Source organism: Falco punctatus (assembly GCF_963210335.1).
Source record: "Falco punctatus genome assembly, chromosome: 7".
In the NCBI taxonomy this organism is placed as follows: Eukaryota; Metazoa; Chordata; class Aves; order Falconiformes; family Falconidae; genus Falco; species Falco punctatus.
In genome coordinates, this window is record NC_137587.1 from 31,898,021 (window position 1) to 31,922,144 (window position 24,124).

The window sequence follows — 24,124 nt, forward strand, 5'->3', positions numbered from 1 at the left end:
CTCTGCAGCTCAGGGACTTCTCCTGCTCAGGACAAATGGTGGAGAGCAACCAGGACACGGGTCTTCCTATAGAGGCATAAAGGTCTCTTGGCTGAAAGAAGAAATGGACTTTCTGTATCTGCTCCACTCAAACCCAGTTTCAACTTCTCAAAGGACAAAAAAAGAAATTGCAACTCAAGAGGCTTTTGTATACGTAACTCTGATGGCTCAGGGGAAATTCCCACTTTGGGATAGCTTATGAAATCCCAACCCTGTGGTTATAAATGCAGCTGGTGACTGTGAATTCTTCAATCAGTCAGCTGTCTGCAGGACACTGTCACTGCATACCAAACAAGCACTTATGTACATGGTCTCCACCAAGCCGTGTGTCTGTATCCACCAACCTCTACAGCTCTGCTCTGTTACACTCACTTAATTTCAAGGAATTTTCTTCAGATTTATATCAATATGAGTAAGACCCAGACTTTCACTGCTCAGCCCCGTAAAGTGAGATGCACAGACTCCACAGGTGATTTTCTCTCTCACAAGCTCTTGCTTATCAACACAGGGCCTTCACTGGCAAAACTGGTCTGAAGATTTCCTGTTCCCCATCCCTTTCTCTCCACCTAGTATTTTTCCACCCTGAAGCAATTCCCTGTTGATGTTGCAGGAGACAAGGGGGTAGATGCTAAACTGGTAGTAATGGAAGTCACTGGACAAAATTTCAGCAGTTTCCAAAGCTTTGCAAGAAGATCCTTGTTCAGTGTGAATTGAAACTCTTAGTTTTTCAACATTTTTGTGTTTGGGAAGGGGACAGCTATGGACAGAGTGCCCATGGCTATAACCAATTCTTCTGCTCACGTCCTGTTCCACAAGTGCTGAACACATTTCACACAAAACCATTACAGAATCTGAACTTGTGTGCCCAGACAGACTTGTATGTGTGCAACACACTTTTAGTCCTGTATTAAGGTATAAAAAGCGGTACAAATAAAATCCGGTGCAATGCATTTTCCCTACTTACACTTCTATCTGATTCCATGGATGGTATGCAGGCCAACAAACAAAATCAGATCTGTCAGCTTTCTGGTGGGGAATCCAAATAAACCATAGTGCACAACAACTCTGTCACCTAAGGTAAGAAGGATTGTGCTTCTAGCGTAAGATTTGCAAAGACGTAGTTCCAAATTTAGGCTCTTCCATCCTTACTTAGGTGCCGAGTCAGGAACGAGGCACTCATCAAATCAGTTCAGCAAGTCACACCTATCAACTGAGCTGTAGTCGCTGCCAATAACCATTCATGGGCTCCTCAGCCTCCCCAGCTGTGAGGGAATGTGACTTGTTAAAAACTTCAATAAAAGAATTTCACGGACAATTATAGCGGTTCAGCTGATAGATGGTAACTTGTTAAGCTGCCATAAATCAGTTGTGAATCTGAGCTGTAAATAGGTGACCTAATTTTCAAAGAAGCTGAGATAATAACTTTCATCAATGTCAAAGGGAGCTAATAGATACTTCAAACTTCCAAAGTCAGGAAATTCAGGGCTAAATCCTAAGCCTTTTATTCTGCCTCAGTAATATCTGACACCAAATGTGGTCCTATTGGCTCAAGTGGAACTACACCTGGCTCAAGCAAGCTGGCATTGTTTAGGCACCTGAATAAGGATTTGGAAGCCTAATTCTGTGTATCCATTTTCATAAATCTCAAAGTCTGACTTCCACAATTTTGGAATAATCTCTCTTTCATCCAGTGATGGTATTATAGCCACGGAGGTCCAAGGAGGTAAGAGAGGCTGGGTTTTATAGGGACAAGATCTTCATGGGAGGAACAAAGAAAATTGGTTTAGCAGTGTTGCCTCTCCCTTCTGTTCCTGCGCCTCTAGGGCTTTGTTCTGTTCTGACACTAGCTCCATGACTGAGTAAAGCTACTGTTTACAGTGCAGCTACTTCTAATTTACACCAAAAAAAGAAAAAATAAAGCTACCCAAGCAGAATTTCACCTATTCCTTATTGCCAATGTAATACAAAATGAACTGTATTCACTATGCGCAGATACAATTGATACATCTTTAAATAAACCTTTCCTTCACTTTTAAAGGAATCAGAACTTCTGAATTTTAGTCTATTAAAAAGATCTGAGATTTGAATGTTCAGAATCAAGTATTCTACTCAATAATAAAGGTTCAAAAAATGGAAGTAGAAGTGTTAGCAAGATGGTGTTAATGCATCAGAGAATTAGCAACCAGCACACTTAGCAGAAATCCAAACAGTACAAAAGAAACTAAAATAAAAATCTCATTCAGTGAAGGAAATGTGATTGTTTTCCCAAATAAGTTGTTTCTCGATAATTTCTAAATTGTGATCTCAGCAAGGATACTAAGCTCCACCACAGCCCCAGGATACCTTTTAATTCCTCACTGATACTTGCTTCAGCACTACTAATTTTTCAGTGCTGGCTTTCATTTCTTGTTCTTTGCAGACCAAGCTCTGAGGTGAATCATAGGTGTTTTCTCTTGGAAAACCTAACAACAGTCCCATGTTTAGCTCTCTGTCTCCTCCATTTTCTTCTCACTCATGCTTCAGAAGCATATTTCTCTTAGATTAGTCATTGGAGGGTGCTTGACCAAACCAGCAGCAATTCTTCCCCACCATGCACAACGTGCACCCTCACCATGCTGGTGACGCTGAGTGCCATGCCGGGAAGCTGCTGCATGTCTGGTGTGCCTGGGGTCACTGTGTGTAATTGTGCTGTAAGTATCGAATCAGTCTGTCTGGGAGAGGCAAGGTGTCAAGAAGTTTAATGCGGTTTCTTCCAACCAGGCTTCGTACCTTGATGCGGCAAAGATGGGAAAGAGGTCGTGGGGGTTCTGAAAAACAGGCAGGTCAGAAACATGAGCAGAACAGGTTTAAACTTGAGAGGGACAGCTCAGCTTGGCCAGGTCAGTGTCAAGAGGAAAATGGGAGGATGAATGAAAAAAGGGGGCTTTTCCATAATAGAGGGATGATTCATCTGGCATTGGTGGCAGCTCGTCTATTCTGAGTTATGACATAGGGAAGGAAGCAGGGCAGGAGGATGGGGTGCTGTATCCCATCTCAGCCTTAGCTATGGGATTTCTAGGAAGATTTAAACGAGCTGCTTCACAGTACTCAGCCTTCCCACTGAAAATAAATATAATATGTACCAAAATTAGCTTGGTGCCAGGAAACTAATACTGATAATGTCTATGAAAGACTTGATCCTGAGGGAAAGGATATTTGGGAGAGCAGAATGTTAGTAGAAGTTTTAAAGTCCACTGGTGACTGCTGGGCTGCTGTGGAGATGGTCATGCTGCCCACCTGCCCTGATGTGACTGCACCCCAGGTGCGGCCAAATGGGCCTTCCCGCACTGGCAATGCTCCTTCCCAGTGGGTCAGATCCGCAGCTGGTGTACATCACAGACCCAGCAACACTCAGCAATTTCTACTGCCTCATGCCTGGTCCAAAATGTAATTCAGTCTCAGTAGGGAAAACCTATCAAGTTCAAGTGGTGAATACTAAGAAGAGATGGTAACTGAGGCTTTGATTCCAGCAGTGGGACTATTTGTGTCTGATTCTCTCCTGGGTGACCATACCTGCTTTTTCTTTAATGACAGCCCAGTCCTCATAGCTGTCAATATGCTCCTTGAGCCGGGAACAGAGCTGCACATTACCCACATAATCCAGCAGAACGTCGATGATTGGACCAGCCCAGCGACTTATTTCTGGAGTAGACACCATTTCACAAAACTTCAAGGAAAAAGAGATTGACTAAAGTCAGTGGGACGTGAATGCAACCATGGAATCTACATCAATAGCAACAGGGCTTTGGTGGTCCCAACCTTATACCAGCTGTGAGGGCAATTACCAGATTCCCTTCAGAAACTTCAACTAAGCACTTTTTTTTTGCAACTGAAGATGGAATCCCCTCTTTGTGACAGCAGGAGGACACAAACCTCTGTTGAAGTCCGAGCTCTGGAGCATGGAAAAGATGCTGAATTGTTTACAGGGTCCTACTTCCACAGAAATGGGAGGGCGGAGGAGTTTTGCCCCAAGCCAGTGAGGGAGCTGCTGAAAGGTCCATGAAGCCTAGGGCACTGTGGCCCAGCATGCTGGGTCCCTTTCCCTTCTTGGGAGGGGCTCTGTGTGGCAACTGTGCAGAAAGGAGGCTTAGGGAAAGAGGGAGATCGGGCCAAGCACAGCACCTCCTGCTTCTTGTGAACCTACTAGCATCTGCAGCTTTTGGGGACGAAACACCTCACTAGAAACAAGTCTGGGGAAATCTCTGCCCAGATGAATCCCAGGCAGTTTTACTCACTCATGGGAGAACTATCCTGGGCCTAATACAGTGATGTCTTCCTTACACAGTCCTGGATTAAGCAAATTTTCTGTTGCCCCCCATGGGAGCTGCAGAGTACTTAGAGCTGTTGCATGGAGGGCTGCTTATGGTGATATTGAAGAACAGATTTAAGGACCTGACTTTAAGCAGTCTCATATCAATAAAGTAATAAAAAAAATCAATAAAGTAGTGACTTCTCCTTCCACTTTAACTAAGTATAATACACCAGACAGCTTCATCTATCTCTGTTAAGGTGCTGCATATGACGAAGATATCTATGGATGTATCTGCATGTGAGCAGTCAGAAAATTTAACATGAATTGCATCATGCTGTGTGGGTAAGAACTCAGGCACATGGCCAAACCCAATTGGATGATGGTGGCTTAAACACCGTCGATCACTTTAGTCACTGAGACTGTCTGCAAGCACCCTCCAAGCCCACCACAAACAGGAAAGACAATGCACCAGCTTAAATCTCTTTCAGTTTAAGCTCCTGTAACTATCTAATAAAAAAATCAAAAATCAAATTTTATTACACATGCATGAGCCCTAAATCAAAATGCATTAAACTTTTGTGTGGATACCCTTACTCAGAATTAAAGTTATATTACCTCACCCTGGAAAGAATAAAGCTGCAGAAAATTATAAGGCCATTTTATTCAAGGTGACAGCATTCACAGAGGTGTTTATTACTCTTCTGACTTTTTTTCTTTTTTCCACTGAGCACCACCCTGTAGTGTTTCCCAGGAAATTTAGGTACAGTAATGTTGGGAGGATCCCAGTGGACAACCTACAGCTTCCTACCTGGACCACTTACAGGAAGTTCGGTTTAGAATATCTGGCTGCATTCTCCAGTGCATATGCCATTGCCATGCAGTTACTTATAGGATGTGCAAGCTGGGGATCTGCACTACCACTTCCAAGCAGTAACTCCACATTATCGAGTTAAATGAGGACACATGTGTAGGGCAATAAAACACTGAATCTCACTGCTTTCCTCTTCTTGTCTCTGCCAGAGACCTGGCCTGCCTTTTTCTCTCTTGCCTATTCACAAGCTCAGTCTGCAAAAACATTCTCTGAAATAAAAATATTCCAAAACATGTTGCAGGAAAAAAGGCACAACAAAATGAAGCAAAATTATGCAAACCTGCAGCTACAGGCAAAGGGATTGACTCGGGGACAAAGCGACTCCGAGCATGCATCTTGGTAGGCCCCCGAATGCCCTCTCGCGGCAGTAGGACACCTCACCCTCCGTGTTCACGGGTCTGACATTGCAATTCTGGAAACGTGGTGCAGTGAGACACCCATTTCCCTGTGTTTGCTCTCTCCAGCACACATTAATTTAGTAGCAACAGTAATGATTTATAGATATTCATTTTTCAAATCCACTTCCAGTAGCTCATGGTCTTTACTGTGTAAAGACTAAGCTTTCAGATTTATTATCTTTCCATAATCATATACAATAAAATAAAAAATGTACACATTTTGTGTGGAAAAAGCTATAGTTTCATAAGATACATTCTATATTTCAGAATACAAAACATGTCACAACTATATTATGAAGCTATACCACACAAGCCTTACTTTCATTAGCCAAATTCCTAGCAGTAAAGGAAGCAAATTTTAAAAAGTATTGGCGGGAAGGGATTGCTTCTTTTTTGTATGCATTTGCCTCTCACTGGTTCTAGGCACTAATATGATTTGATACAGCTTCTGCTACCTCTGCTTCACATGGTCTGACCATTAAGGTGATGACCTAATGTATTGTTAGGCACTAAAAGTAGTTGTAGGTGAGATCCAGAGTGAAATAATGTCCTTAAATAAGTAAAAGCAGAACGGGTTTTGAGTGGCTAGGATACAACAGAGGGCTACAGACAAACTGTCTCTCCTTGCCTTGGAATTCCAGCTCTCTGTTCACTCTACATGCTACTATATCACGGTTCAAGAACTGGAGATGATGTATTTTTCTTCTTTGACAAAAGTGTAGTATCCTGAAGGAATTTCGTTGTGACAAACACTCTCAAGGAGAAGTCAGCTCTGTTTGGTATAAGAGATTATTTTGATGGACTCTTACAATCCTCTTTCTAAGATTTCTTTTTATTCATTTTTTCCCAGACACATTACTAGAGAGTAAAGTCTTTTGGAAGACAGGACTAATAAAAAGGTCAAGATCTCCTGTGATCTATTAATGTCTTCCTCTGTTCTTTCCATTACCAAGGAGCATTTATTAGTGACAACCTCTTTGGGCTAAATGACACTTTCTTCTGAATCCCTCAAAATTACACTTAAACTAGATAGAAGGTGATTTATTTCTTCCCTGCTTCTTTGCAAAATAGAAAGACTGCCATGCTGAGATTTCTTTGTTGTGTTGCATGTTGAAGGGTAGGAAATTTTGATTGGAGTCAGCACACAGAGATCAGAAAAAAACCCACGTGTAATCTGAGATTCTGCAAAGTTCTTTAAGGAATTGATAGTTCAATTCCAGCCCATCAGAAGCTGAGCCTAGCTGAGATTCGGAAAGGACTGCAAAGATACACGTGTAAAGTGTGGATATCTAAAATCTGTAAGGGGCTTTGAACATATGAAATCATGGATCTACATCTCCTAACGTCTTTTGAAAACTTCAAATATAATGCACAGTCATATAGGTAATGTAATGATTTACACTCTCTCACCATGGCTGTTTGTTCAGTAAACTGGGGAATTGCAACTATTTACATTCATTTGTTTACCCTCATAAAGAGAAGCACTAGACAATTCTAATTTAACTAGGAGCTTAAATTCTGTATCAGGCAAAACAAATCTTATAGGGCAAATAGAACAAGCAGGTTTCTACTGCCCATATGCTACTGTCCATATGTTACTGCCCATATGACACTGCCTATCAAGAAAACATGCTTTATTCCTGGCACCTCAGGTCCAAAGGAAAAGAATATTGTAGATCTGACAGCAAAGCTGTCAAGATGGCCATAATTCACTACAGATTCAAGCCAGGGCCACAGCAGCTGTTGCCTACCACCCTGCTGTCATTGAACATGGACTTGGAACATTCAAGGACTTTCATTGAACCTTTTTTTCTGTTAATAAAGTAGGAGGGAAGGCATCTTCTATCACAGGAAATCTGGGAGAAAAAATACATTAAAATTTGCGGGATACGTGAGTAGGAGATGTCCTCAGAAGTACTGTGGGTAGACAGGCAGTGCTTACCTGTACTATGGTTGGCTCCTTGGACAGCTGGGGATCGTTAAGTCTGTCCCGTCTGTAGTTTAATGCAGGGTGTGGGCCGTTTCCATACTGACACTCAAAGCAGGAACCTGCATCACAGCCCAGATCCAGGAGATACTTCAGCACGGAAAGGTACTTCATCGAAAACATGATGGTAGCTGGAAATGTGGTGGGATGGCTTGATATATAGGCATCAATGTTCGCTCCATGGTCAAGGAGCAGTTTCATGGTCTTCAGGCAGCCATGGCGAATGGAGATGAGTAATGGGTTAATGAGGTCAACATTGGGGTTGGCTCCAGCTTGCAGCAGGAGCTCTGTGGCATAGATGTTGTTATTAAAAACAGCAAAATAGAGAGGGGTGGTGCGTCTGTCCTCGTAAAGGCAGGACCGTTCATTGGAGAGGGTGGTGTTGACATCATAGCCAGCATCGATCAGCTCTTCCAAGATGTCATCATTGTTGCGTTCAGCTGCTAAGTGCAGGGGGCTGATGCCACTACGCTTGACACGGGTGCGGCTGGTCACAGGGATCAGCATGGAGACAATCCTGTCAGGTGGAGAGTCAATGAACAGCAGTGAGCTCTAGGGGACCTAGGGGATCTACAACCATACAGCAAATCATAGCTGTATGGTTGTAACCACCAGAGAGAGCCTGCCAACTCAGGCACAGGAACAACTCTCTCTGAGAGAAACTAAAGTGTGAACTTGAAACCTGTCAGCAACTCCCTGTGCTCCTACCTTGCCAAAAATGTCACTTGCGTGACTCCTTCTTTCCTGGAGGAACAGGTGTTTTTTGAAATTATCACCCAGTTTCTATGAGATAGTGGCAGCTACAGGGGGAGTTACGATGGAAGAGATGACGTGCTGGCACTCACCTACCCTGTTGTAACTTGTCTTAGGTGCCACAGCCCAAAAGGCAGATGCCCAGCCAGGATCTCCCAGATGTTCTGCACCTTCATCGGCATGCTGTGGGTAGGACTGGAGGAAAAGGTGCATGGCCTGAGGTGCCAGCAGAGAGGCTGTATCTCCCCACCTTCATCGGCATTGTTTTATGTTTTATTGCTCAGCGGAGAAGGGCACTAACACAAGATGTTGGCAGGCCTCATGGGTCACAGCCACAGCAAGAGGCTTGAGACAGAATGGGGTGAAATCAAACATTCCTCTGCAGGACTGAGCTAGAACAAACTACATATTTGGTTCCCAAGCCTCCCTGCCCAATTTTATGATTCAGTTATTACCCTGGCTTGATCTCCATCCTGGAGGCTCTCACTGTGTGGCTTTTGGCTGTGGCAAATTCATGGGACTATCAACATCCATCCCAGATCATGGGGAGCCAAAAAGATAATTAGGAAAGGGCAGAAAAAGAAATAAAAATATTTTCCAGGCTGGTTTCCATGCTTTAGCCCAGGGAGAAAAAATGTACAGCCAAGTCCTAAACCCCAGTAATCAGGGGTTGCTATTGGAAAGTGTGATGTGGCCTCAGACACAGCAACATAAATCAAGCTGCTCTCGTTCTGTAACATGAAGTTCAAACACATGATGTGCAGGAGCCCCACAGTTGCAAATCTGTGATCATTTTTATTCTCCGTAGGTGCCAATGGAGCTGCATGACCAGTCCTTTGGGTTAAACCCTCCTTTCCTGCGTGTAAAACTGGATGGTTTAGCCAAGGCACTAGGTTGATTCTGTAAATACAGACCAGTCACCTTAAGCTACTTCCAGAAAGACTAGGGACCATCCAGCCTGAGTCTGCCTACTGTCTCAGGAGATGCTCATGTTCCCTGTATATTGTCTGTGGAGAGAGAGGGATATCTAAAATGAAACTTGCAGGAGCCAGCAAGCTAAGCACACCTTCTCCTCCTCTTCTTCCTTCCACGCAGACTTTATCCAGCGGTCAACAGTTCTTCAAACATGCAAATCTCAGTTTCCTACCATGTAGCATGTCTCCTTTAAAATGCTGCACATCTTCAGCTTGACTGCAATGCCTGGTCCCAACACTCAGCCCTCAAACGTATATTTACATAATGAACTAAGCCAAATGTAAACGCTAGTCTCAGGAAGACCTTTCTTTGTGATACACCGAATGATCCTGTGAAAGACAGAGCCTCCAGTGCTCCCAGGAGCTGAAATAAGAGTTGAAGATGCATAACACTTTACAGGATTATGTTCCTATTTAAGTGTTGGACTGTTGATGTCTCTAAGTTACTTCTACATATCATTTTTAAACAAAAAGTCTTTTAAAATATGTAAATATCTTGGGAAATCAAACACCTTTTTTTTTTTTTTTTCCTAAGCAGCCTCACTCATTTTCCAGCACTCTGATGCTCACCAGGGAGCAGGAGGTTTGGGCGCTTGTGAGCTGGCAAATTCCCACCATTAGCAAATGTTCTGTAAGAGCCGTAATAACAAAAAGGGCACAGAGCACTGCGAGGACCATGCCAAGTACCAGCATTAGTCATCCCATGATCAACTGTTTTGAAGATTTAAGGGTCTGTTTTGTTCTTTCTCTCCAGCATATGTGCTTCAGCCAGCTCTTCACATCTGAGTTAAAGAGGCACTGCGTCATTTCTGTCTGCAAGGGAGGCCTGAAACTCAACACAGGGGTGCCATGCTGAGACTCTGCATCCAAATGCTGCAGTGTCCCAGGCCTCAGTACACTCCCTGTACCCCACATTTATTTTGGGAGGAAAAACAAGAAGCATCACATTTGTATCAGTTTCATTTCGAGGCTTGAATCGTCTCTCTTCCTCATCCTCCAAAGCGGGTCGGTTCAGTAATATGGTGCCTCCACTTCTGCAGTCTTTCCTGTCTGTCTAGAGGGAGAAGGCAGCCAAGGCCAGACAAGCCAGGCTACATCCTACGTCCATCACAAGCCTGAGCCTCATGTACAGTTTTGAAATAGTGCCAAGTTTCCCCTTATCCCTGGCACCTGTTTTTGTAATTTCTATTTGTTAGAAACTATATGGAAAGGCATATATATATATATGAGGCAGAGCATCCTTAGCATGAATGTGCCAAAAATTTAATGGCTTTCATTTACTTGATAAATTTGCCCACACTTCACAAAGTCTTCCCTTCTCAGCATCTCAGTTCCGAGGGGGGAGGAGTTAAATAACTGCTTGTGATTGTCCTACAGCCGATGAGATGACCCTTATGAATTTCAGGTCAGTATTGACAAGGTGTCACTTAAAATAAACAAACACCAAGCAACAAGAGTTGACAGTTGAGCCTTGGGACTGCATTCTTGGCTTTTTGATGGTAGGGAGCCTTCGTGCTCTGGCAAAAAGTTGAAGCGTGGAATTCCTGCAGAATTACGTATTAAATCTGCAGGAATACAAAGAGAGGTCACCGTGAAGGGTGTTATTTTACTGAATACCAAAGGAATTAAGAATGATCAGCCAATTGGGCTAAAGCTTTGTCATTTAGATAAATATTTATAAGAGCAGATATTTTTTTCTTTTTTCTTTCTTTTGCACTTAGTTTGCAGCAGTTGTGCACAAATATTTGTGCTCAGTCTTTTACAAGTGAAGGAACTCGGAGTTTGGGCTAAATTCTGGTCTCATTTATGCTGCTGGGTGTTGGGAATAAGTAGATGTGAGATCTGAACCAGGCACTTTCCTTTATAACATGGGGATGGACTCAGCTTGTAGAGTTTCCATGTAAATTTCTTTTCAGGTCAGGGTGAGGAACTATTGAGGGGAGCAGAAGATTCAGAGAGCTGGTGCAGACTCTATATACAAATTGGACTCAGATCAACTTACTGTATTTTCAGATGAACTTTTTTTGAAAGTGAGCAACTAAAGCTGGGTTCTGTCTCTGGCACATTTCTCATCTAAAATGTGGGGTTTTTTTCAAGAAAATGTCTTTGTAGCTCAAACCCCAGAGAAAATTTTGAATCATGCCTACATTAGTCTATGTAGGGTATTCATGTACACGCTGTATGCGTATAAACACACACTGGGCTGCCCTCTAGAATACACAGCTTGCACACAAAGCAGACCTACTCCAACTGCAGAAAATTATTATCTTCAGGTCTATCAAAGTGATTTGAGAAGCTTAATAGGGATTCCCAAGCAGACCTAAACACTAGGATAAAAGATGCTATGGGAAGGCGTAGTGCAGTCAAAATTTTTCATTCCCCAGGCACTGTGAAATATATAAGAATCTGCTCCTGCAGTTGTCTGCAAAGTTAGCTTTACTATCCAGAAACAGTCTTTGCAGTTGGATATACTCTTTCCTTTTACTATTGCTGAAAGGATTTTGATAGAAGCTGTGACAGAAGAATTTGCTACAGTCACCAAAAGGGTCTGTCACTGTGAAATGTGACTGTATTTTGCAAAATGGCTGTGGGTCACTCACCCTTCCAGCAGTGAGGGGTTAAAGGCAGGAGCTGTAACTTGTCCTAGGATCAGAATGCTAAGGAGTTCATGCTCAGAGGCATACTCCAATGTCTCAGGTCTTGAAAGAGCTCAGTCAACAATATTTCCATGACAGTGCAACAATCCTATCCCTAGACAGCATTTTCTAAATTGATATCCTTTATCACAGGCTGTAGAGTTTCTCCTATAAACACTTCTGCTTCAGAGGACTAGTAAGTCTACTCAATTCCTGGTTATTTTTCCATTAGTTACTTTTCTCACTGTTCAAAGAATGTGCTCAGCTCTATCCCAAACACATTTTACTTCAGAAAAAAACCCCACTAGATCTTTTTATGCATTTGTCTGTTATATTTAAGAGTCATTTAATCACTCACTAATAGAGTATATTTTCCAGATCATGAGTAATTCTTGTACTTCTTTTCTGAAGCCTTTCCAATTTCCTGAAAGGGTTCTGAAGGGGAGGATACTAGAACTGGACACCATATTCTAGCAACAATCTTTCCAATGCCCTAGAGATTCACTTAACCACTTCCTGCTGTCAGTCTGAATTATTGTTAATAAAACCTGGACATACCAGAGGTGAATGCAGTATGTTCTGCTTGTACAGGAGAATCACAATGGGCTCATGTAGGAAAAAATGAGGACTAACTCCTACCCCTACACACATGCACACGCACAGATGTTTTTTTATTCTGTCTCAAGCATATTTTCTGGAGCTCAATTTAATCTGCTTCCAAGATACATGAGTCTTTTTAGTTGTAATAGGTGACATCTTGGCAAAGCTAAAGGAATCTTGCACCCACATTCCTGCTCACCCCATCCTAGACCATCCCAACCTGCAAACACGTTCTTCATTTCCAGCCTGAGCTGTGCAAGCAGAAAGACCAGCTCCCAAGTGGCAGCATCCCATGTTCACAACTAGATCTGGAACATTCCAATCTCCTTTTAATAAGGACTTCAGATTCTTGTCTAAAAGATGAAACTATGAAATGAACTAAAACTTACTCGCAAATCCCTTTTTTGGCTGCTATGTGAAGAGGTAACAGGCCATCCTTATTGGCTTTATTAGCATCTGCTCCCTGGGACAAAAGAAATTCCACGATAGGTACGTGTCCATTTTTACAGGCTTCATAAAGAGCAGAGGCGTTATCACTGGCTTGAGTGTTTATATCAGCACCTAGGAAGGAAGAAAACCTTTGTAGCACCAAAAGGTTAAAATCAGGTGGAAGCAACATGCTTTGAATGGACACATACATCTCCACGACACTGAAGCTACAAAATGTGCTGGACTGGGATGTGAATGAGGTCATATCAGAGGTGATACAGTCATATCAGTTGTATACAGCTACATCATAGCTTTCCACTGGTTTTTAATATGATGTGAATTTTATGAGGGAGAGTTTAACATGGGTGGTGACTATTAGCTCACAATCATGATTCTAGGCTCCATTCAGCTGCAGCTCAAAGGCAAAAAACTTTAAAACTATAAAATTATTTATATAGCATGGCTTTTTCTTTAGATACAATAATTCCATTTGTATTTATGCATTTATACAATGTATATAGATTATTCCTGAGCTGGAGTTTGGGCTAGATAACATCAAAAGATGCTCTCCATAATTCTATGATTATATATTTATGATATACATTTATTTATATTTAAATATATTATTTATACTTTTTATATATTCACGCTATAAGTACATTTATACTATTTACACTATATTTTAGTTTTAGTACATAGCCAGGCCAAAAGAGTACTCTATAACATGACATCTGCATGGTACTGAGTAACAATTCTAATCAGCTTTGGTCATGCCTTATTCAATGAATATTTATTTCATTTCAAAACTCAACACCTAAGGCCACATCACTTCACAAGGTTCCAGTTAGGCTCCGAATGGTAGGTTTTACCAAAAAAAGATGAACATTATTCATGAGCTACTAGATTATTTGGGGCATTTTTTTCTGCAGCTCTAGCGTGTATTTGGCTTAATAAACAACTTGCAAGAATAAACCAAGACCTAATACTTTTTGGCCACAAACAATTTGGATTCTAGCTTTTTCTGTGCTAGATGTTTAAGGCCTGGAAGCCTGGGTTTTGACTGTAGTATACCGTACTGTGCTGTCCTCAGGAGGGCTGCTCTATGTGTATCCTAAATGGGAATGACATTTCACTGGAGTTTTGCTTTTAAACTCCAATAGAGGAGCCAATCAGTCTCCCATTTGATCATGAAAACTCCTTGCCAAAGAGAACATTTCCCTGTGCTCTCGCCCCAAACCGAAACATCTGTGTTGTATTTGGCCCTTTGAAGATGTAGCTGGAAACATCAGGAGAATTGCAGTGACAAAACATAACACAGGACTACGATCCTAATGAAAAAGAAATGAAAAAGAAACCCTTTTTTATGATGAACATTGCTCATCATAAACAATGCAGTGATATCATTCCTGGGATTCTCAGAGGAGCTTTCCAGGGCTTGAAACAATTGGACAGTTTTATTGGATTTTCTCCTGTGTATTTTTCTCAAAATTGAACTTTACGGAAATCCTAATATCTATCTAAGTTGAAACACAAATCACATCCTGGCTTAGTTTCTAAAATTGTAGGCAGCGTGGTGGACTAACTGGTCACATAAAACTGACTTGAGAATGCTAGCTGGACAGCAGAACACATTTTTTGTTCCCCAACTCATATTTTAGCCATACTAACTGCTTCAGAAGTTTTTCTTATCTTCATTGCTGTTTAGCTCTTATTTCACAAGTGCAGGGCCCAGCTGTTACCTACATTGAAGATATTAGCCCACAGTGAAAATAAAATATGCCTCAGAAGAGTAGTAAAGTACGTTGTGCTTATTTTAAAGCTGTTTTACATGAGTGGAGCAGTAAAAGGTAGATTTAGTGTAAACTAGAATCAAATTCACTCTGTTCACATGTTTGAACATATACACACGGAGAGAGCAAGTCTGCTTCTCCTTGGTGTAAATCCATTAACTATACAATAGTACTTATCTATTTTCAGCAGGATTCATTAATGGAGGACAGCTAACCTTGCCCATCACTGCACATGTTCATGAGAAGATGGGGTTGGCTAATGTTCAGCTTCTGACATCTATTACCACCTACAGTTATCTTTTATGACTGATTGGATTTTAGGCTACGTGTGTGCAGCAATATGGGTTTTCAATCAGGCAGTGTAATTAGAGAGCACGATATTACTTCCCAAAGTAGGTGACCATGAATGAATGCTGAAGAAGCGGACGTGTCTGGGCCATGCTCACTGGAAGACCCTACACAATTCAGCCACCTGGAACAACAGGGTTTCAGCACCTCTGAAAGCTAGGCCTTGTCTCCAGAAGCAGAAAAACTGAGCCAGGGAGAATTAATGGCAACTCTGAAATATGAAGAATGAAAGCAGTAAAGGCATTTAATGGCACAGCTGTACTCACCACATTTTGCAAGGTATCTCAAAGCTTCCAACTGCCCACTCTCAGCTGCCACAAACAAAGAAGTGATCCCATAGGCATTTGCAGACTCGATCTTTGCACCTCCTTTCACAAGGATATCAATAATCTCCAGGTCATTTCGGGAGACAGCCTCATGGAGAGCAGTCCATCCTCGATTGCAACGATGGTTGGTGTCAGCATTGTACTGCACCAGGAGTCTTGCAGCCTCTGCATTCTTGCGCTCACAAGCTGTTTTGGAAAAAAGGGAAGTGATTAGGACAGGCTTTTGAGAAGATTCTGGATGTTGTGGTATCCATTCCATGTAGCATAGGGCAATATAATACAACTAGGCCATAGTCAGTAAAGACCAAAGTTCCATCTAGGTCAATATGAGGGCCAAGGCTGTTACCAAATGACACTGTCCAGGGCCTGTAAATGATATGGCAGTGAAGGCAATCTTCAACCAGGGCCTGGAGGAGGCTAAGTGTTCTGTGCAGGACTTGTGCCAGGCCTGGCATGGAGGGGAATCCAGCCCAGCACGTTTGTACCAACTGGACACCACAGTGACACAGCAAGGTGACAAGGTGCAGGAGATTATTTATAAAGAACAACATGTTACAGAAATCATGACTTGAAAACTTTCCAAATTCGGTGCAAACTGACTGGACAACAGATAAAGCTCTATATAGACAAAAAAAAAACCAAAACAAGCTTAAACCAACAGTACCCAGGAAAGGATCCTTAGGAAACAATAATGATGTGAGTCAGCAGCACTTTCTCAGCTTGCAACAATTTATAGTTCAGGACCATCCTGAGCTAAAGATATTTTCTTGATAATTAATAGTATTTCGTTGATTTTTATTCTACCAATTTGTCCCATTGTTTTTTGAATCCCAAATCGTGAGGCTTCCTGCACACCTTTATGGTGGGACCCCAAACCAAAGGTACCTAGAATAAGGCACATTTACAAACCCCAGTTAGCATTTGTTGTACAATGTATAGAGAGGCCAGCACATTCCATAGCAATTGGGGTTTTTTCTTTGAAATAATAGTGTCTTTTCCTCACAGAATTCCCACCTTTTGGTTTTGGTTCTTCCCTTGGGATATTGCCATGGCTTCCTCACCCATACGCAGGTGTCACTCATGTGTACTGAAAGCAACTATGTGATTAGACACTTCTGTAATTACCTGTGCATGGCTCTGCAGAGTTTAATTTGTTTACGCACTGGGGATGACTAGTTTCTTATGATATTTTTTCTTTTTGTTGTTGTTGTTGTTGGAGGATAGACCAGAAGATTTTGCATCAAGAGTAGCACATCCTTAATAACAGTTTTCCTCTGGCTAAACGGTGCTTTCCTATTACACTTGCTGTTATTATTAGTAGTATGAGCACTGCTACTACTACTACCACCACTACTGTGTGCTAAATGCACTGTTGAACAGCTTTCCTTTAGCAGACTATAGGCCAGAATTTTAAAACAAATGCATTTTAAACTGAGCAGCTCTAATGCTAGGCATCCAAACTTGGAGGCAAGATTACTGTTTTAACCAGTAATATGTGCTTTTTAATGTTTTAGAGTGCTAAAAATAGTCATGACAGGAGCAGTCAGTTAAAGGGCATGGACATGAAAGTGTGAGAGATCATCTCCTTCTCTGAATCTTTGAGATATCATAACGTAAAGCTGTTCTGCTAAAGAAAGTGTTCTCTCTGACCAGCAGCAGAGTGGTATGTTCACACTAAAAACTTTACCTACCTCACTGAATTGTTTACAACCTTATGCATCTCCCACAGCACACAGCCTGGCCTGGCGCACACAATATAGGAATCACTGGCATGTCTACAGCCATCGTACTCCCACATCTAACAGGACCTACTGTTTAGACGAGCATACATATTCCTGTACAATCCAGCTTTCCATAAGTTTGGGACATTGTACAGACACCCTGTGCTTAGGGCCCCACTAAGCATCACCCACCCCACCCTCAGCCCATGTGGCATCCTGCAGGGGCAGCTCTAATCCTGCCTCTGAGGCGGATGAGAAGGCAGGCTGTGGCATGGCAGGTCAGACATAGTAGGCAGGGAAGGTAGAAAATGGGAGCTAATCACAGTTTCAGCCTCACATCACCAGCCATCCTGCAGCTCTGCCTCGGTGGTGCCAGAAGAGCTCAGCATCCCTGGAAAGGCAGCCGCTTACCTTTGTAGAGTGGCGTTTCTCTGGCTTTGTTGGAGATGTCAGGCTCGGCCCCAGCCTGCAGCAGGGTGAGCAGGCAGTCCAGGTTGCCCCGGCTGGTGGCCAGGTAGAGAGCTGTCTCCTCATTGAGGGTGCGCTGGTCGATTGTGCCAGGGTATGCTGTGAAGAAATGGCAAGCCCAAAGCCATCACGGCACGTAGTGCACAAGTATCTGCAGCATCATTACCTTTCAAGATCCTCCTAGCTTTACGTGACTTTTTGTTGTTTATTTCTTTTCTTTTCCTTTTCCATGAGCAAAGCAATTTAAGAATATACTATAAAGTTACTGTAACTCAGATCAAGCACTTTAAATCAGTGGCCGGCATAGATTAAAATGTTCAGCTATGGCCACTGGTGATGCAGTAAGTTGTGGAGTAACTGCTCTTCAGCAACAGTTTGAAAACAAACTATAGTAGTTAACCACCTTCAGAGATAAGCAAAGAGGTGCTGGGCTGGATCTCCAGCTAGTGGGAAGTGGGGTAATTGCTGTCAGCTGTGGCAGCCAAGCAGCTCACAACAGCTGAGAGTTCAGCTACAAGGCTTTACTGTGAGATGTCGAGGACTTGGCAAGATCTATCCAGATACCACTTTCTCTGGAAGATCCTAACTTTTAGAAGCTTCAGTCTGGGAACCTATTCTCAAAAAGAAGGTGAAATTAACATACGCTCAGAGAGATTGGAAAAAAGCTTCACACACTGTCCCAGACCAGGCTTGGGTTTCTGCTAATTCTGTTTTTTAATTTATTCATATTCTTCTTCTCCCTTTTGTGATTACTTAGTTTTAACTTCACTGACCTTTTTGCAACAGGCTCAGGCAACCCACTTGGCCATAGTACGCAGCTTCATGGAGGGGTATCCAGCCATCCTTATTAGGTTCAGAAAGGTCTTTTCCTGATTTCATCATGTTGCATACTGCTTTTTCATCTCCATCCTTGATTGCTGCCACTACAGGGTCAAGTTCTCTTTAAAATAAGATTAAAACTCCTTCATTACTGAGAAGCTTTTTGCAGCAACATCACTGTATCGTCTAGCCAATATAGTGAATCCCTAGCCTATATAGTATTTATCATCCTAAGGTGTCTTGCTACAGGACCTGTAGAGGTAAAATTTGTCTTCTCTGATTTGGCCACTCACAACAGATCAGAAAAATCACTGTCTGGAGGTGCCAAGCTCTCTCCTTGGAGTGTGAGGAAGGTGAAAAGTGTGACTAATCTCTGACATAAACACTTATATTTTAGATAGCTGGAGTAGGGGGAGACCAGCTTTACCCTTGCTCTGTACACTTCCATGAGTGTCCATGGTTGTGATAACTGCATCACCCTGCCATTTGCTGTCCCATGTGGGACATGTGTTTCCATATGAGATCTCTTGAATAAGATCAGCTTTGAAGATAATTTCTTCTGTTCATCCCTGAAGAAAACTTTAAATTTGATTTGCAGGTGGCTTAGCCCTAAAACAGAAATTCTCAACAAATCTTATTCTTGTATTTTAAAGATACTTCCAATTTCTCTTACACAATGCTGTTTTCAGACGTTAGCCAGTCCAGTTACGAAGAAGGGAGAGCTCTGGTTAGACTGTGTGAACATCAGGGTGTTGATCTGGGCTTTCCTTTCTTCAGCCAGGGAGGATTAAAAAACCAAATCCACCCACCCAAATGAAATTCTGCACTGCCCTTCACAACCATGCCCCACAGGTCCCCAGCCTTTATTTCAGCACTGAGTAATCAAATTTTCAGAAATTATAACCACCTCAGAAATTATAGACCTTCAAAAGTGTGTATTCAGTGTCCCAGTAAGAGATATTAGGTGCTGGGCACTTCTAAAAATCTGGTCGTGAGAAGCCTGCTTGGGAGCAGACCCGTTAGCTCCGTTGACAAGTCCATTCCTGCAAACCTCTTAGGCAAGTTAGCGATTCCCCAAGAAACTGCAGCAGTCAGGGGCCTCTGGAACCACAGCTGGGACCTGATGCCAAGCTGTAAAAAGATTTGTGATCTGGTCCATTTGAACCCAGCAAACCACTGTCAGACTCCACAGGGTCAAAAAACTTCTAGGCACAAGGAGTAAAAGGAATAAAAAATTATTAGGGAGAGAGGGAGGTAAGGAGTATTTTAAAGCCTCTACAGAGTAGAAAGTGATTGAAATGTGTAGAATCACTGAAAAGTGTTAAAGTAGGATTTCAGTGTTTATCACAGAAAACAAAAATAACATGACAATCGTCTTTTGATGCTAATTCTGAAGCTTTCAAGACAAGGCGTACTGTGAAAATCTACAAAGAGCATGAAGTGTGCTCCATGCCACCCAGAAGTGAGACACAATGAGCAGCCTACTAGTGTGCTTTGCTCTGCCAAGCCTTCTCTTTGCCAAGCTTGTGTTCTGCACAGTCCAGACAGCAACCCATTTCTCCAAGCTCTGTAAGAGCTATTGCAGAGCAGGGCTGACTGGGCACACCAGTCCTGCCGAGCAACAGCAAGAGCTGCTGTGGGACTCCCTGCAAAGTGGGGTCACAATGCTGCCTGTCACCGTACCATGGGTCAGCAGTGCCCGCGCCAGGGCCCGCCACCCTCCTTCCACCCCGGCTGAGGCTGCTGACAGCGCAGCAGAGGCAGGGAGCAGGTACCCTGCGGGTGATGCAGGCAGGACCCTTGCCCCTGGCAGGCAGTGGCTCTGTGCCTGGCGGTGGGCTGGCTGTGCCTTCCAGCGTGAGTATCTGCTCATGCTCCTGCTCAGCTGTGCTAGGAGAAGGCAGGCACTGCTTCCTTATTCTGAGGCACCAAATGACTAAGCACCAGGACAGCAAACACCACAAAGCAAGAAGCATTTTTCCACTTCTAATGGGGACTTGCAAATAATGAATAATTTCAGAGACGGAGAACAAGAGGATGTTGGAAACATAGGACAGTTTGTGGTTCAAACTAACTCTAAAGAGACATCTTGCAGCCTTGAAAGCAGAGACAGGGAAGGGAAGTGCATGTCTCAGAGAGACTTTTAGCATCACCAGAGCAGGAATACAGTGTGCAGTGACTGTCATGCAGAGCAGTGACAATGGGAACAACCAGAAGAAACTCCGATTAGGGCAGAAGGTCTAAAATTCTACAACAGAGACCAGAGACAGAAAAATAGGGGCAGCTCACAGCACAGGAGTCCTCAAAAAGCAGATCATTGGTACAGCCTCTACATTTAGTGCAAGTTACAGGAGCAGCCCTGGATTTTGTTGCCTTGCAGGGGCTGGGCAGACTGACAGCCTGAAATTTATGTAGACATCATTAATTTCAGCCTGCCTAGAGGTACCAAAATCTGTGCCATAACACTAATCCTAGCACTGAAAGAAAAGTCACCAAGCTGCTTCTGTGAGGATAAACTCAGGGACTGCAATGGAGCAGGTGAACACATGTGTGCCAAGGAACGGGAAAGACACCATTTCCCAGGTGAAAAAGGACCTAGTACCACTTGCTCCTTTTCTATAGCTGGAAGCAGTGATCTCAAGACAGCAGGGTCACAAAAATAGCAACGCTGGAATGGAGGGAGATATGGGACACAAAGCCAAGCTTTTTGCTTGAGGAGATAACAGCTAGAGCAGGCAGCTGCCTTCCTGGCCACAGCCCACCCAGGAGAAATCAAGTGACCTTCTGATAGCTGCCCTGCTGAGGTCCCAGGGACACTGTTGTATCTCCACGCTATTTAGAGTACCCTGGGGATTAAGCTTAACACTGCTAGTTTTGTACAGATAACAGATTTTTATACAGGCATTTTAAATTGGGCATTTTGTTGAAGTCTGCTAACAGCAACAATTGGCACATTTGGCTGGGAGAGGAGGCGGAGGTGGGGGACCTTCATCTTTAAAAGCCTCTGGCACAAGGCTGCTGAAACCATCTGTTGTTCTGTGCGAAGGTTCAGATTACACTTGCAGGGCTGTTCACTGCAGCCTGAGGATTTGGGCACATGATTGCTACCAGCACTTAATGAGTTACTGCATGCCAGGTGGGCCAGTGCAGAAGGCTGTGCATTGGGCTGGCACACAGCAAATGCAGAGTGAATTACATTTAGCTGAGGCCTCAGTGAAAGCAGAGGGTACCTTGGATCTGTGGCAGGGTTAAAAATGTGTGAAGAATCAGTTACTACTCTGCTTAAGCCCTCAGATGCTGAAGGAAGCAAACTTCTGTTGGGCTCCTTGACCTTAAATGATTCCTGAGTAAAATGAGGGGGTTTGCTGGACCAGGCTGTCGATGCTTTAGCCAAGCAAATTCCAGATCAGTACAGAAAGTTTAATGAGTTTCAATGTGTAATCCTTGTTTTCTGCCTGGCTTATAATTGGCTGTTCTAAAAAAATGCAACACATTCTACAGCTTGGATTTTGTCAGATACAGAAAAAGTGAGTATTAAAACTACAGAGGAAACCTGAAGATCTGATGAAATCTTAACCTTACAGGCAAGTCAGAAGAATAAAGGCATTTCAAAGGCCAGCAGCCAAGATAATAAATACTCATTGCAGATAAGATGTATGATGGGGTCAATTCTGGGTGCTGCAGAAGCAGTTCAGTGGAGCACAGAAAGGTTCAGGAAGCTCCTGCTCCTCCCTTTCCTGGCAGCCTGGTGAGATGCAGGCAGCATGAAGGAACAGTATCTCCCCAGGTGAAGCCAACTATCATCCCTGTCTGGCTCTGGGACCAGGGCTATAAAGCAGTCATGACATCATGCTTTCAGGTGGCTTCCCAAACACATTTTTGCTTTCACCTGGTAGCAGAGGAGCCCTAAGTTATCAGCTTTATCCCCGCCTTCTTGTGGACTGAACCCTACTGAGCTACCTAATACAGAAGAAATGCCTGCCCTCCAGTCATTGCACCCAGAGCAGCAGGGAGGCATGTAAGGTGTGCAGAGCACTTAATGAGAGGATGTGATCTTAGTGTGGCCAAGGGGCACTGGCAGGTGACAAGGTTGAGGGAGGCTTCATGCTTCAGCAGAAATAGGTTTTCACAATGTCAGGGAGGGCAATGTCAGTGGGGAGCCAGGCACAGAGCCTGGATCAGCTAGGGTGCAGGGTGAGGTGGGGGAGATTGTAGAGCTGGGTAAGCGATGAAAGGAAAAGTGGTGGGGGGGGTGGTCACTGCAACATACATCCAGGGAGGGACTTGTAAGATGAATAAAACAGACTAGATTTGAACTGGGTAGATAAAGACAGGCAAGAATTTTCTGCAGGACACAGAGTGTGCTGATTTTCTTCTCTTCATCTCATAGCTAAAGGCAGGTGCATGCATCTCTCTGCCTGCCGGGAGCTGTAATAAACTCAATACGGTCCAGACATTTTCACTACATACAGGCACTGGGGCAGAGTGTGGGCCACCACTATCCCTGTCTGCTTTCCTCATCCATGACTGTTTTCACCTTAGCTTATTTACAGTCTCTGCCAACTGCAAAATGTGGCTAGAAGGATTAAAGTCAGTCAAGCTGGTTTCCTCCTTGGGCAGGTAAGATGTGCTATGGCTCCTCAGCAGCCCTCCTCAGTGTGGAAGAACAGTGCTGGTATTGCTCAGAACAGGCATGGCCTCTTGGGAGCGTTTATAAAATATTTATTTTGAAGGACTGGACTTTCTCACCCTGTTTACATACTGCAATAAAATGTTTGTTTGTTTTCCCCACTCTTCCCCATTGCTGAACTTAATACCAACACAGTTACTATCAGCACCTGCCTGCCTCATCTACTGTGTTGACTCAGGAGTCAGCCTATATAAATAAACCACAGTGCAGGCATCCCTTCCCTGCCATCCTTGTCCCCTCAGAGCTACCGAATGACCCAGAGTACCCAGGACATGTGCACTGGAGGAATGGAGAGGGGTCAAGGGGGTGAAGAGAACAAGGGAGGTCTGAGGTGGGTCACCTGCAAGAGCCTGGGCATGGTCCGGGGCAGCTGGGAGGTCGGAAGGAAGAATGGGAGGGCAGCGACGGTGCGGTGCAGGTATCAACAAGACCTCTTCCAGATGAACACCACCATTTCCCCCCACCAGATACTGTTGCCACCCCGAAGAACTGGCTCAGGGGGAGAGTGAATAGCAAGGCTTGTTTTGACCACAGGGAAAAGCAGGAGAGGAAGGCACTTACACGGGCTGGGATGTGCTGAACAGGCTGCCATCGTACCTTCGCCTGAACCCCCAGGCTGCCCCCGAGCTGGACGGCTGAGCACGGCCTCTTGGCTGGGCCACCAATCTGGAGTGGCGATGACATGAATGAAATAAAGAGAAATACTCCGAATAGGAGAAACAGGTCATGTTGAGGCAGAAACAGAGACACACATCCGCAGAGATAGAGCGAGAAAGCCTGCCGGTCAGGGCTTTGAATAAAAGCAGATGGCCACGGCTTGCTCTGTGCTGGATTCAGCTGCTCGCTCAGCTCGAGATTATTTTTGGCCCTCTGAGGAAGCGTCAGGGGATTCAAATGACCATATAAGACAGCAGTGAGGTTAACCCTACCACCACCGCTCAGGAAGCAGGGACGAGGCGAGGTGAGGTGACACTCATCACCTCC

The 24,124-nt window shown here is 43.6% G+C and overlaps 1 protein-coding gene across 4 annotated transcripts in view; it reads right to left on the reverse strand.

Moving 5' to 3' along the window:
* Positions 1-881: 881 nt before the first annotated feature.
* The window catches only part of ASB2 (ankyrin repeat and SOCS box containing 2), a 36,481-nt gene continuing 13,238 nt past the window's right edge, over positions 882-24,124 (reverse strand). For 3 of the 4 annotated variants that reach the window (XM_080396266.1, XM_080396267.1, XM_080396268.1), the window contains 8 exons: positions 23,702-23,806; positions 18,405-18,571; positions 17,575-17,730; positions 15,383-15,628; positions 12,939-13,110; positions 7,542-8,103; positions 3,592-3,745; positions 882-2,846 (listed from right to left, as the gene is read on the reverse strand). In XM_080396266.1, coding sequence (XP_080252392.1) covers positions 2,710-2,846; positions 3,592-3,745; positions 7,542-8,103; positions 12,939-13,110; positions 15,383-15,628; positions 17,575-17,730; positions 18,405-18,571; positions 23,702-23,806 — 1,699 coding nt within the window. In that variant the 3' untranslated portion in view covers positions 882-2,709. The remainder of the gene's footprint in view (positions 2,847-3,591; positions 3,746-7,541; positions 8,104-12,938; positions 13,111-15,382; positions 15,629-17,574; positions 17,731-18,404; positions 18,572-23,701; positions 23,807-24,124) is intronic. The other variant, XM_080396269.1, reaches the window with a different exon arrangement.